This window comes from Pecten maximus, chromosome 3 (genome assembly GCF_902652985.1).
Source record: "Pecten maximus chromosome 3, xPecMax1.1, whole genome shotgun sequence".
Lineage (NCBI taxonomy): Eukaryota > Metazoa > Mollusca > Bivalvia > Pectinida > Pectinidae > Pecten > Pecten maximus.
Genome location: NC_047017.1, coordinates 35,961,221 through 35,977,122, shown reverse-complemented (window position 1 = coordinate 35,977,122; position 15,902 = coordinate 35,961,221). Strand labels below are relative to the sequence as shown.

Sequence of the window (15,902 nt, the reverse complement as noted above, 5' to 3'; positions counted from 1 at the left end):
ACCAAGTACTTTTTTACAAAAATTAATATGTATCTTTTCAATATCTAAGGCTTTGTGGAAACCCCATACCTCGGCACTGTAACTAAGTATGCTATTTACATATGTGTCAAACACAGAACATTGGGTATTAATGTTAAAATTATGATTTTTGAACTTATTATATATAGCGTAATATGCTTTATTGCCCTGTTCAGCCACATGATTTTGGGTAACATAAAATTTACCATTATAATTGAAAAGCATCCCTAGTTAATTGAATTGGTCTACAATTTGTAGTTCAGTTTCATTGTAAAACCACTTTTCGTTATTTTTAATATTCCCGCCGTTTCTAAAGACCATTATTTTCGTCTTGTCTGTGTTCAAAATAAGACTATATTTATTGTTATAAGATTTGAGAGCATCTATGTCCTGTTGCAAATTCTCTGGAGAGTCAGCAAATAACACTGTATCATTTGCATACATAAGAAGAAAAATACTGATTAAGTTAAGTTCAATTGATGGACAACATTCACTAATAAAATGCATTTCACAGTCATTTACAAATAATGAGTTCAAAATCAGGGAGAGGATTTCTCCTTGGAAGCATTGCTGGGCTACATGACGTTGCGACTTCACTACAATCGCTTCGAAAAGAAATGTTGTGTAACTGTTATAATGTTTGATTTGTAATAATTGACCAGAAGAGTAGCCCAGATGTACGCTTTCTTGAAAAATCTGCTGAATGAAACGTCGAGCCACAGGGGCTTGGCACGATTTTCCAAATCATAGTCCATATATATATGTATATAGTATACTATATACATATATATATAGACTATCATTTGGAAAATCGGGCCAAATATACTATATACATATATATATAGACTATCATTTGGAAAATCGTGCCAAGCCCCTGTGCGTCGAGCGGGGTCACCGGCTCAGTTTGAAATTTAATTTTATTTAGACCACGTGTCTAAAAGTTTTATTAGAAAAACGGAACTTGTGTTTCATGTTCTCCGCTAGTTTACATTTCAACTTTGATTAAGAAAAGGATATGTGATGGGCGTGAATTCACTGTACGTGGCCGTTGGCGTAATTTTTAACAGCAGTATAATTTAGCGATGAATTTAAACCTCAATTATGTCGTATTAAATACGAAATAGCTGTCGTTTGAACAATTTACGAAACGATAAAAAGTAAAGGGCCTCTAGTTAAGCCAACAATAGCAGATCTAAATGTCAAATGACTTTAAATTGGACAGGTATAGACCGGTGTGTCGGTCCTATTAATCCGAGATCTGAGATTTAACATATCTCTCGGAGAGTAGTAGCGACAGTGTGACAAAACCAGATTTACCTCGATATAATATACGTGTGTTAGCTATACCCATAAACTTATTAACTCGACAGTCACGGCATGCAGTGTGGGTTGTACCGTTAGCTTGACGGGGAAATTCTGTGTAAAACAATAACTAGAATATAGCCTGTAATTATGTCCGAGTAGGTGACTTATTAACTTATAATACTTTGAAGCAATCCTACAATACCGCATTCGAGTAATAAAGTATATTTCTGGGTTAGGAATTCACTGTTTTAAATTCAATTTTTGAAATTGTAACATGTAAAGCTCCTTGTCCGCTTGATTGGAATTGAAGGGGTTATCTCCCTTCTCAGAACTCTTTCCCTGTAAACAACCAGTTGTTAGGTTCGTGAAAATGTAGAGTTCGCGTGTTTGATGAGGATATAATGAATCATCACAGTCCAAGATGATATGGGTGCCACATGTAGCAGTGGAGGAACCAAGACCCTAGCCGTCAATCTCTCCTACACGGAGCTAGAATACCCTCAAAAGATTCTCATGGTGGGGCCTAGTGGAGCAGGTACATGTACATGTATTTATTTGGTGCTATACAGTAAACATGTTATAGTGATTCTTACATTGTCACTATCCTGAACAGAACCTAGCGTTAGTTTATATTTAATCCTATATATTGTTATAAGTGTCGAATCGGTCAATGAAAAAATACAGTTAGAGACTGAATCAATAGTCTTGGTGAATCAATAGTCTTGGTGAATCAATAGTCTTGGTGAATCAATAGTCTTGGTGAATCCATGGTTGTCTACTTAATTAATGTACTCTTCTATGTTCGCCAACATGCAAAGACTGATCAGGCATTTCAAATTCAACCGAAACATGCCTGGTACAAGTTTCCTGTGTGCGTAGATACTTCAGGCGCCGATGATATTTCTATTTGCATATGGGTTGGGCATTATATATATAATTACTAAACTCATACGAAAATATAAATTGTCACCAGATACTATAAATGTCCTAGGTTCCGAAAATTCCGGGTTAGAGACTTAAGGCCAGATTACATATTCCATATTAGGTCTAAATCCTGGCCAACTGAACCACAGGGACATGTAACAATGGTGGCCGGGTTACAGAGGCTATGGTGTATGGTGGATAATACATCATAATTGTATATGCACGTTGGTCAGAGTTTACCGCTAGATCAGAAAAATGAGTCGTTAAAACCTTTCTCTAGACTTGGCGTTCTATAACACGTAGAAGCATAGCTAATGTTTAGTATTTAATGAGTCCATGTACACATATTTCCTATTTCATTTCGTCCATCTACCGATGCTATATGTCCTACCACGTCCAACAGAACGTATATAATTATAACGTACGGTATATATTAGATTGTACTCAGTATACACACATGCACAGTTATGATTACATTTCCTAAAATAACCAATCATTGATATTGGTCCAGGCCATGTACCTGTACTGTGTAACAACGCCAGTTTGTTCTGAAATCAATAATCACAGTGTGGGTTACTGATAAGACAAAGGCATCCTTGTGTCACCACAGTGGTTCATTGTAAACGCCATCGAATGGCCATCGTTGCATGTAGGACCAGGGGGCTGGGGTATAAAAGGGGACTGCACAGCGATAAACGGTGACTTGCATGGCCGGATAACCGGCCAACCCCTCAGGAGAGGATACCCTCTCTATCAGGCACTGACAACAGTGGCCACACAGTGCTGATAACAGCACGCGTACATTGCGTACGCACGTTAGGGCACTTAGGGTGTGTATACGTAGGGTGTGGGGCTGTTGCAGTGTTAGCGGGGAAGTAGGAGAATTTACTATGGTAATGTTAGCTGTAGGCTCTGTCTAATTTACACTTGCTTTGTTTAGGCTTATATGTCTTGTCTATAATCCTTAATCTGCATTCTATAATAAACCTATATATAACTTTATTCACGGTGTTTGTTGACATTAATTAATTGCTCCGCCACATCCTTCGAACTTGGGTTAATAGCTGCCTGTAATCAGCTAGTGGGCGAGGTTCTCTCTGGGGACTTGTTCGCTGACCGGTGTCGGGAGATAGTAACGGTAAAAACAAACTATACGATCACACATTTGGGATCTGTCTCTCCGACGCTGGTCGGGATTGACGCACCCCGGAGGGAACCCTATTACACTATTTACATATGTGTCAAACACAGAACATTGGGTATTAATGTTAAAATCATGATTTTTGAACTTATTATATATAGCGTAATATGCTTTATTGCCCTGTTCAGCCACATGATTTTGGGTAACATAAAATTTACCATTATAATTGAAAAGCATCCCTAGTTAATTGAATTGGTCTACAATTTGTAGTTCAGTTTCATTGTAAAACCACTTTTCGTTATTTTTAATATTCCCGCCGTTTCTAAAGACCATTATTTTCGTCTTGTCTGTGTTCAAAATAAGACTATATTTATTGTTATAAGATTTGAGAGCATCAATGTCCTGTTGCAAATTCTCTGGAGAGTCAGCAAATAACACTGTATCATTTGCATACATAAGAAGAAAAATACTGATTAAGTTAAGTTCAATTGATGGACAACATTCACTAATAAAATGCATTTCACAGTCATTTACAAATAATGAGTTCAAAATCGGGGAGAGGATTTCTCCTTGGAAGCATTGCTGGGCTACATGACGTTGCGACTTCACTACAATCGCTTCGAAAAGAAATGTTGTGTAACTGTTATAATGTTTGATTTGTAATAATTGACCAGTACATATGGTGCAAGAGTAGCCCAGATGTACGCTTTCTTGAAAAATCTGCTGAATGAAACGTCGAGCCACAGGGGCTTGGCACGATTTTCCAAATCATAGTCCATATATATATGTATATAGTATACTATATACATATATATATAGACTATCATTTGGAAAATCGGGCCAAATATACTATATACATATATATATAGACTATCATTTGGAAAATCGTGCCAAGCCCCTGTGCGTCGAGCGGGGTCACCGGCTCAGTTTGAAATTTAATTTTATTTAGACCACGTGTCTAAAAGTTTTATTAGAAAAACGGAACTTGTGTTTCATGTTCTCCGCTAGTTTACATTTCAACTTTGATTTAGAAAAGGATATGTGATGGGCGTGAATTCACTGTACGTGGCCGTTGGCGTAATTTTTAACAGCAGTATAATTTAGCGATGAATTTAAACCTCAATTATGTCGTATTAAATACGAAATAGCTGTCGTTTGAACAATTTACGAAACGATAAAAAGTAAAGGGCCTCTAGTTAAGCCAACAATAGCAGATCTAAATGTCAAATGACTTTAAATTGGACAGGTATAGACCGGTGTGTCGGTCCTATTAATCCGAGATCTGAGATTTAACATATCTCTCGGAGAGTAGTAGCGACAGTGTGACAAAACCAGATTTACCTCGATATAATATACGTGTGTGATAGCCTATTAGCTATACCCATAAACTTATTAACTCGACAGTCACGGCATGCAGTGTGGGTTGTACCGTTAGCTTGACGGGGAAATTCTGTGTAAAACAATAACTAGAATATAGCCTGTAAGTATGTCCGAGTAGGTGACTTATTAACTTATAATACTTTGAAGCAATCCTACAATACCGCATTCGAGTAATAAAGTATATTTCTGGGTTAGGAATTCACTGTTTTAAATTCAATTTTTGAAATTGTAACATGTAAAGCTCCTTGTCCGCTTGATTGGAATTGAAGGGGTTATCTCCCTTCTCAGAACTCTTTCCCTGTAAACAACCAGTTGTTAGGTTCGTGAAAATGTAGAGTTCGCGTGTTTGATGAGGATATAATGAATCATCACAGTCCAAGATGATATGGGTGCCACATGTAGCAGTGGAGGAACCAAGACCCTGGCCGTCAATCTCTCCTACACGGAACTAGAATACCCTCAAAAGATTCTCATGGTGGGGCCTAGTGGAGCAGGTACATGTACATGTATTTAATTGGTGCTATACTCAGTACAGTAAACATGTTATAATGATTCTTACATTGTCACTATCCTGAACAGAACCTAGCGTTAGTTTATATTTAATCCTATATATTGTTATAAGTGTCGAATCGGTCAATGAAAAAATACAGTTAGAGACTGAATCAATAGTCTTGGTGAATCAATAGTCTTGGTGAATCAATAGTCTTGGTGAATCAATAGTCTTGGTGAATCAATAGTCTTGGTGAATCAATAGTCTTGGTGAATCAATAGTCTTGGTGAATCAATAGTCTTGGTGAATCAATAGTCTTGGTGAATCAATAGTCTTGGTGAATCAATAGTCTTGGTGAATCCATGGCTGTCTACTTAATTAATGTACTCTTCTATGTTCGCCAACAAAGACTGTCAACCGAAACATGCCTGGTACAAGTTTCCTGTGTGCGTAGATACTTCAGGCGCCGATGATATTTCTATTTGCATATGAGTTGGGCATAATATATAATTACTAAACTCATACGAAAATATAAATTGTCACCAGATACTATAAATGTCCTAGGTTCCGGAAAGTCCGGGTTAGAGACTGTATGGCCAGATTACATATTTCATATTAGGTCTAAATCCTGGCCAACTGAACCACAGGGACATGTAACAATGGTGGACGGATTGCAGAGGCTATGGTGTATTGTGGATAATACATCATAATTGTATATGCACGTCGGTCAGAGTTTACCGCTAGATCAGAAAAATGAGTCGTTAAAACCTTTCTCTAGACTTGGCGTTCTATAACACGTAGAAGAATAGCTAATGTTTAGTATTTAATGAGTCCATTTACACATATTTCCTATTTCATTTCGTCCATCTACCGATGCTATATGTCCTACCACGTCCAACAGAACGTATATAATTATAACGTACGGTATATATTAGATTGTACTCAGTATACACACATGCACAGTTCTGATTACATTTCCTAAAATAACCAATCATTGATATTGGTCCAGGCCATGTACCTGTACTGTGTAACAACGCCAGTTTGTTCTGAAATCAATAATCACAGTGTGGGTTACTGATAAGACAAAGGCATCCTTGTGTCACCACAGTGGTTCATTGTAAACGTGTGTCGGGCTAATGTCCGTTAATTGTTGTGTAGAATTATATTAATATCTGCTTGTGGTAATATTTTAATCTTATTGTGTTATTTGTCGGATTGATGGACATGACATTGAGAAACGCATATTGAACCACTTCATCATATCAATATATAGTTATAAAATAGTATAGCCCGAGTTTCCTTTGGCCTGGGGGCTAAGGTACTGAAGAAATTTATAGTGGTTATAATGTTATGGTCTAAAATATACTAAATCGAATTGATCTTTATCATATCTCTCTAACAATATGAGGAGCTACATCAAACCGTATGAAGACTATCAAAATACATACATAATCAAAATATGAAACTTTTTTAGTTTAAGAAGTATCCTGAGATATGTATGGGTACCATAATATATTAATTTTCGGGTATAATTATAATATTATTGTGATATTCTACCTGGGTATTACCATGAACTAGGTTTAATTTTTACAAACTCGTAGTTGCTCAGTTTTTGAGCTTTATACAAAACTATAAAAATATATGCAAGATCGATTAAAACGATAATGTTGGCACTCAAAACTTCAAAAAAATATCTATATAGGACCTCTGACTGAACACATGTTGCTACCCAAGAACAATGTACAACACGAGCATGAGAAATTGACAAGGGATTTTAATCCGCTTTGTTGCTTCATCCTCTTCACCTATATATAGAGAGTACAGGCTTTTCGATTATTACTCTTGCAAAAATATATATTGTAAGTCATGCCTCCACTACCCTGTATATATCAGGCGTACATTAATGATTGGAATATTACAGAACTCGACTCGAGGTATTCTACATGAAAGGTTTACTGACAGTTACTATTAACTTCAGCAATGCGTTTTTGTCGCAAACCTTACTGAATGTTTTTTTTTCATTGGTTACAAAAAAATATAATTATTCGTGAATTTTGATATAATACACACAGTAAGATGCTGGATTCTAAACAAAATAATATATCGTCTATGGAGACACATTCACTCCATCATAGACACCATCACTCCATCAGAGACACCATCACTCAATCAGAGACACCATCACTCCATCAGAGACACCATCACTCAGACACCATCACTCAGAGACACCATCACTCAGACACCATCACTCCATCAGAGACACCATCACTCAATCAGAGACACCTTCACTCATCAGAGACACCTTCACTCCATCAGAGACACCATCACTCAATCAGAGACACCATCACTCAATCAGAGACACCTTCACTCATCAGAGACACCTTCACTCCATCAGAGACACCATCACTCAATCAGAGACACCTTCACTCCATCAGAGACACCATCACTCAATCAGAGACACCATAACTCAATTAGAGACACCATCACTCCATCAGAGACACCTTCAATCCATCAGTGACACCTTCAATCCATCAGTGACACCATCACTCAGACACCATCACTCAGAAACACCATCGCTCAGACACCATCACTCAAAGACACCATCACTCAGACACCATCACTCAAAGACACCATCACTCAGACACCATCACTCAGAGACACCATCACTCAGAGACACCATCACTCAAAGACACCATCACTCAAAGACACCATCACTCAGACACCATCACTCAGAGACACCATCACTCAGACACCATCACTCAGAGACACCATCACTCAGAGACACCATCATTCAGACACCATCACTCAGAGACACCATCACTCAAAGACACCATCACTCAGACACCATCACTCAGAGACACCATCACTCAAAGACACCTTCACTCAGATACCATCACTCAGAGACACCATCACTCAAAGACACCATCACTCAAAGACACCATCACTCAAAGACACCATCATTCAGACACCATCACTCAGACACCATCACTCAGAGACACCATCACTCAGACACCATCACTCAGAGACACCATCACTCAAAGACACCATCACTCAAAGACTCAGACACCATCACTCAGTGACACCATCACTCAGACACCATCACTCAGACACCATCACTCAGAGACACCATCACTCAGACACCATCACTCAGAGACACCATCACTCAGACACCATCACTCAAAGACACCATCACTCAGAGACACCATCACTCAGAGACACCATCACTCAAAGACACCATCACTCAGACACCATCACTCAGAGACACCATCACTCAGACACCATCACTCAGAGACACCATCACTCAGACACCATCACTCAAATACACCATTACTCCATCAGAGATAGATACATCACCCCTTCAGCAGAAAGCATTGCGTTTGTAGCAATCCAGAATGCAGTGTCTCGGAGTAGAAGTTCCCGAGTCTGTAATGTCGCCACGTCAGGTGACTACACTGGAATAACCAGTCATCTTATTCCTGTTTCTGCTCAGTAAACATTCTGTAGGGGAGTCGGTCACCTTAGTTAGCATCACTGGAAGCCAGGTCTAGGTTCAATCATGTCAAATGTACCAGTTATGTCATTTACACACCTTTTTAGGTGAAACTAGTTCAGAGTTCTTGTGGATAGTATATATTCCGGCAAACTGTTCCATGTGTCCTTTACACTACGGTCGAATCTGTTTTTGAGACGTTAAATCTTGACGCAGGTTCAGGCCTGTATGGATTGGATAGTCGTGGTTATTTCTTTTCAGTTTTGGCACATTCTTCTACGTGATGTGTATGAAAACAAACCGGAAACGACATGTGTATGGTTTTACACTAATATAGTAATTCTAGAACGAAAGATGAATTTCAAAAATTGTTGTACAACTTGGTGACTCACAAAAAGTCTTCAAAATGGTCCTTTGATAAATAACATAAATAAAGGTGCCAAAACGATATAACCGAGAATGTCAGAACGGTCGAGGGAATTTATACTGTTTACCATACAATGTGTGTTACAACGAGGTTTCTTTCAAGAGTCTTGAAATGGCACGGACATTAATGGCACAGTTATATATTCTAAGATAGACTGGCCTAACCTTTGTCATCTCTGTATGTAGGTAAAACCCACTTGCTATACTCCTGGAAACTCGGATCTCAGAACGTGGTGGAGCCGGTCCGAACGTCCGATTTTAATGTGGAACAGATCCGCGCAACCAGTGGTCATTCCTTCATGGTGTTTGACCTGAGCGGGTCCCCGAGTTTCAGGGTGAGGCGTCGACAGTTCTACCAGGGAACAGAAGGTACATATGTTTCACATGTTCATAGCACCAACTTGAAATAAAATGTTTTAGAAGGTGTGGTACGATCATTTTACAAGGCACGAGTCTATGATTAATATAAAAACGCAATATGATAACAACAAAAGCCCGTCCCCAATCAAACATCACGCTCATTTTTAATCAGATTGCATCACAAATATCATAAATATGACCAGTAAAATTGATAAATAGATCAGCATGTCAATGTACATTGTAGGTATCGTGTTCGTGGTAGACAGCACGTGTATGGGTACCAAGGAGATGGATGATGCCAGACAAGATCTGGTCAGCGTGCTTCACGACCGAGACCTTGTACATACACCACTACTTATCATAGGCAACAAACAGGACCTCTCAGGTGGGTTATAGTACAGTAGGGTTACACAATCAACACCGATACTTTTTTTAAATTAATAAATTAATCTATTTATTTATTTATTTATGTATTTCTTTTTTGTCAAAAACTGTTCAAACTTTTTACCCAAAATAAATGTTAGCAAACTTTCCGCTTTTGTCATCCATAACAATCTAAAGTTTTGGATCCAGTGAGCTAATAAGATTCGAGCCGCATGTCTTTAACTTGTTCATTTTCCCCCTACATTCGCTCCATATATTTTAACTTGATACATATAAGTATTTCACCATACAATCAGATCTGCCTGATCTCATCGGGGGATGTGCAAGTTTCTGGTAGGGGTATCCCCAACCACTCTCGCATCTCCCTCACCGTTGGATCTCAGTATTTCATTTAGATCAAATATATAGCTTTTAATATACTGTTATTATATCAATATTATAGGTAACCAATAGTACATGATTTTACTAAGTATAGACTTTTATATTTAATATAAGTTATTGAGTGTAACTTATGTCAGTGAATTGTATCATGCAAATCTTATTTTCGAAGCCAATAAGATCCTGGCTATATGTACAAACTCTTAACTCGTTCTCCACTTTGTAATTTGTATTGCTGTTCACGTATATTACGATTTTGTATATTATAATATGTACTAATGGGCAATATGGCCCACAGTTAATAAAAATATTGAAATTGAATAATTTTATGTAAATAAAAGGAAAAGATTTCGTATGGTTGTCTATCTAGTAGATGTAATATCAGATCAATCTGGTTGTCTATCTAGTGACGTAATATCAGATCCACGTGGTTGTCTATCTAGTAGACGTAACATCATGTCCACGTGGTTGTCTATCTAGTGACGTAATATCAGGTCCACGTGGTTGTCTATCTAGTAGACGTAATATCAGGTCCACGTGGTTGTCTATCTAGTGACGTAATATCAGGTCCACGTGGTTGTCTATCTAGTGACGTAATATCAGGTCCACGTGGTTGTCTATCTAGTAGACGTAATATCAGATCAACGTGGTTGTCTATCTAGTGACGTAATATCAGATCCGCGTGGTTGTCTATCTAGTGACGTAATATCAGATCCATGTTGGTGTCTATCTAGTGACGTAATATCAGATCAATGTGGTTATCTTTCTAGTGACGTAATATCAGATCCACGTTGTTGTCTATCTAGTAGACGTAATATCAGATCCACGTGGTTGTCTATCTAGTGACGTAATATCAGGTCAACGTGGTTGTCTATCTAGTTGACCTAATATCATATCCACGTGGTTGTCTATCTAGTGACGTAATATCAGATCCACGTGGTTGTCTATCTAGTGACGTAATATCAGGTCAACGTGGTTGTCTATCTAGTAGACGTAACATCATGTCCACGTGGTTGTCTATCTAGTGACCTAATATCAGATCCACGTGGTTGTCCATCTAGTGACGTAATATCAGATCCACGTGGTTGTCTATCTAGTGACGTAATATCAGATCCACGTGGTTGTCTATCTAGTGACGTAATATCATGTCAACGTGGTTGTCTATCTAGTGACGTAATATCAGATCTGCGTGGTTGTCTATCTAGTGACGTAATATCAGATCTGCGTGGTTGTCTATCTAGTGACGTAATATCAGATCCACGTGGTTGTCTATCTAGTAATATCAGGGTGGCACTGTTATTAGTATCCTTATCTGGGACAAAATCGTACTGAATTATATACATGTACAGCTTTTTATACCAGTTATGGTATCGGTTATCTAAAACCCTTTTAATATTTTACAACATGGAGCTTACCTTTGACCAAACGCACAACTTCATAAGGGAAATATTATAGGGGTTCGTATATCTGTGGACTATAGCACATTATCTCTTCGTGTCAGCGTAATACACGTGCCGTCATCCAATGTTTTGTAGTTTTGAAGAAGAAAACATGTTGTCTTCTGTCATGATCCAATGCACCTTTGTACTCCCGTAGGCGCCCTACCCCTGGAGGATCTGGAGGCAGCTCTTGGTCTGAAGGCGGCTTTGACGACAAAAAGGGTATGGAAAATGATAGAGGTGTGTGCTCTTAGTGAGGAAAGTGTACACATGGCATTGGACGCTCTCGTGCAATTAGTAGGAGCCTCAGAGCTCGCCACAACAAGGACAACGTTATCGACGGCTACAACAGAGCTAGACAATCCTAAACAGGAAGTAGCCACAACGAAATCAGACCTGGTCAGAATTGATGTGCCCAAAGCGTGGACGAATTAGAAGGTGGTTTCTATAACGTCAACAGCATATGTTTGTCCACTAGTGTGAACGAAATTGATGAAGTTTTCCTCTCGTATTTTGAGATGGTTTCTTGATTTATGATCAAGCACCTAAAGAGTACAAAATCTTATATTCTGAGTTGATAACGTTGGGAGACAACCACAACCGCTGGACCACACACTGAAAGCCGATAACTGGTGCTTTCGGCAAATTTTAAAACAGCTGAGTCAAAAGGGTTATGCATGGTCAACAAACATTACATTACCCGTAGTGTAGTTAACACTTTCTCTGCAGAATCATCAGGTGTTATGAGAGAACGACGAGATATCAATCAACCAAACAGCAATACTCAGAGATTAAATACTTAAGAAGTGATATAGCACTTGCTACAGTACATTTACTGTTGACTGTTGTAGTATATAATAATTGTATATATTATAATGTTGACGTTAAATCATTGGAACAGCTACTTATTACATCATAATTGGCGAGTGATAGACTGAAGGGGTGCTTTTTATTCTGGGTTGTATGATACTGCAGCTTACTTGTATCTTGTGATACTTATTTTCGAGAAAAGCGTAGATGATGAATTCAACTCTTAGACTAATAAAATAGTATAAGGAAAGGCGAACCCGCAAATGCAAGTAACTGTAGTACTGCAATATAACCAGATGGTGGAGAGTAGTACTACGGATTCCATGTATCAATACTAGTCATTAAACAGTCCCACAAGATTCTAACAAAGAGGTATGGACGAAAAACGAGATGACACCATTGTGATTATCATTGGTGAGGAACTCGTTTATAAACATGGTTCCTATCATTTTTTTTATTGTATTCTTTATTCTAATTGTATTTAATTAATGTGTACATTATATTTTGTTACATTGTTGTAAACATGTTTTTATAAAGCCATCCGATTGGTCATTCCATTAGTAAGTAGTATAGTGGAGTTACAAATATAGGCTTCTCTTGTGACTACTTGGCGTTTCCCTGAAATCAAGAAGGGTTTTGAAGATACTTAAAGCAATACGTATTGCAATACAAAGACATTCATTCTGGCGTTATTTTTAGATATAACCATTCTCAATACCTAGTACAGTACGTTAGAAGTCATAGACACTTTAAAATACGTAACATTACGTTAGAAAGTCATAGACACTATGAACTACTTTTCATATCGTTTGAATACTTGTATCCATGAGAGGAGCCTAGCGGATAAAGAAATTGTACAGAGACGGAAAATCCAGTTTAACAAAACGTCAGGATACAGGTCACATTAGAATGCCATACATAACGTTAGGTCATAGGTCACGTTAGAATGTCATACATGACGTAAGGTCAAAGGTCACGTTATAATGATTTACATGACGTAATGTCATAGGTCACGTTAGAATGTCTTACATAACGTTAGGTCAAAGGTCACGTTAGAATGTCATACATGACGTAAGGTCAAAGGTCACGTTATAATGACATGCATAACGTAAGGTCATAGGTCACGTTAGAATGTCTTACATAACGTTAGGTCACATGTCACGATAAAATGCCATACGTAACGTTAACGTTTTGAAGTTCTGTAAATATGAGGTTTTCCTTTACGGAGTATTATGCTAAGGAATTACACTGCAAGACGTCGTCCCCTAAATTATTCGATCACTAATCGTTATGAAGTTGAAGGCGTTTGAAGAAGGGAGGAAAGTTTTTTTTATGTTTACACTGAACCAGTTATATACTTGTTTGACACTGGTCATGATTATCATCAATTTATTTAATTTTGACTTCAGTGAAGTGAAAGTGCTATATCATCAGGTAATGATTTCTAGTGCAGCTTTCGTGTTTTACACAGCACCATGTTATTGATGTGCACATTTTAACTAATGTATTGTTGCGTATGGACTACATTTAAAATAAAGCAACTAGTCTGTGTTATATATGTTGTTGTGTGAACAGGGTGTCTCTACACATTAGAAGGATGATACTGCCCTGACGGTATAGTATCAAAGGCATTGTTGAGAACCAGATCATTTTAAAGATTTTGGAGATTTTAACATGCTTCATCTCAATCGCATTGAAAAACAAAACTGACAATTCTCCACATCATTATGGTACATTACAAATTAACGGATGGTTGGTTTGTTTTTGTTCTTTTTTGGGGTGGGGGCGGAGTATTGAAAGACGTAATTAACACATGTGCCCCTTGTGATCAACAAAATAAGCTAAAAGTTGATACTCCAACAAATTGTGTAAAAATACATTCTCCTCAATAAGAGGTATGCTAATCAGATATCTTAAATTACTAATAATTAGCTGTTACGTTTTAATGTATAAGTATCAGATAGTTTAGTCACTTCATTGCAATTGACTATTTAAATCAGCCTGCGTGCGAGGTCCGCCGTCCGTCCGTAAATTATTTTTGTTATCGCTATCTCTTGGAAAGTAATGGAATGCACTTCGCATGCATGGTCCTCTTGTTCTCTAGCTGTGCCTTACTTTTGAAAATCAAGTGGCCAACAGGCAGCCATCTTGGATTTTGAGAGTTGAAGAAATGATGTTTGAATTCCAAATTTGAAAATTGTTTTCGCTATTTCTTGAGAATATTAGTAACTGTAATTTTATTCATGAAAGTTAATAAGTATATTCTCTTGGTGCCTAGTTGTGCACATTTAATTTTAAGTGTAATCTAGAAAACAATGCGACCATCTTTGCTTTTGACAGGTATAAATTGCTATCACTATTTCTTCAAACGTCCTGGAGATGCATCTTTATAGGTTCGCTAGGTGTACACAGTATTCATCTTGTTACCAAATGATTAAGAAAAAGAGGGAAAAGAAGTAAAAATAGAATAAAATATGGTAATTCGATGGTGGGCGCCAAGATTCCTTTGTGATCTGTTTGTTTTGTCGTTGGACCCGTTTAATATATGGATTCTATCAACAGCGTCCTGCTTAGTGCTTGCTATATGTACATATCCCTCATGTTCATTGTTACGATTAAAATAGACCATGTAGTATATACCAACAGGCAGGAAACTATTTCAATACGGGGCAAACCGCACACTATGTACTTAGTTTCTAATAACTTTTACCCAACTTCTTTGTCACAATGCTCAAGTGCGTCAATGAACTCCTTTGAACAATGAATAAACCCATGCCCGTGGTTCCATATTTACCATAGCATACTGGGGCGAAGACATTGTTGTGTTTGAATGATTGACACTGGCCTACTTAATGCCATTAAAGTCAAGTAATACCAGAGGTACCGATGGTGGTCCTGAAGTCACTGGACATTGAAGAGTTCAGAAGTATGGCAGAAAGTTGTCAGATGATTTTTTTGCCCAGCAATTGGTTCCCGAGATGCATATGAGGCACAAATAATAATTTGCTGCACAAATGAAAGAATTTTTTTTAGGATAGGCCCATATGCAGACTGTCACTATTAAATACAAATGGCAGTTGTGCGCATTCAACGAAATCACGAATATCTCGCAAATGTGACCATACAAGAACTCACAGCCATACTTCAAGGGAGGTAACTGTAACAACCTGGATTAATTTTTGCAGGAATTTTTATATTCAATTGTTTTAGAAAGCTGACTAACGATCTCGGTAGCCCTTCATCCAAGCATGTTACTCAACTAATATCACGACTCTGGGGCTTTTAGTCACTGAGAATAAGACGCTTAAGTATTTTTTACACTTTTGACTCCAGTTACATTTAAATGTCAAGGCCATT

The 15,902-nt window shown here is 37.8% G+C and overlaps 1 protein-coding gene across 2 annotated transcripts; it reads left to right on the top strand.

Moving 5' to 3' along the window:
• The first annotated feature begins 1,662 nt into the window (after positions 1-1,662).
• Positions 1,663-14,099, top strand: LOC117324025 (ADP-ribosylation factor-like). 2 transcript variants are annotated; one of them, XM_033879622.1, is made up of 4 exons: positions 1,663-1,858; positions 9,361-9,543; positions 9,779-9,919; positions 11,893-14,099. In XM_033879622.1, exons 1-4 carry the CDS (start codon positions 1,750-1,752, stop codon positions 12,168-12,170), a joined length of 711 nt encoding a protein of 236 aa, XP_033735513.1. In that variant the 5' UTR covers positions 1,663-1,749; the 3' UTR covers positions 12,171-14,099. The 2 variants fall into 2 exon arrangements, with proteins under 2 accessions (XP_033735513.1, XP_033735512.1); XM_033879621.1 differs by lacking the exon at positions 1,663-1,858 and adding an exon at positions 5,073-5,262.
• Positions 14,100-15,902: the final 1,803 nt, after the last annotated feature.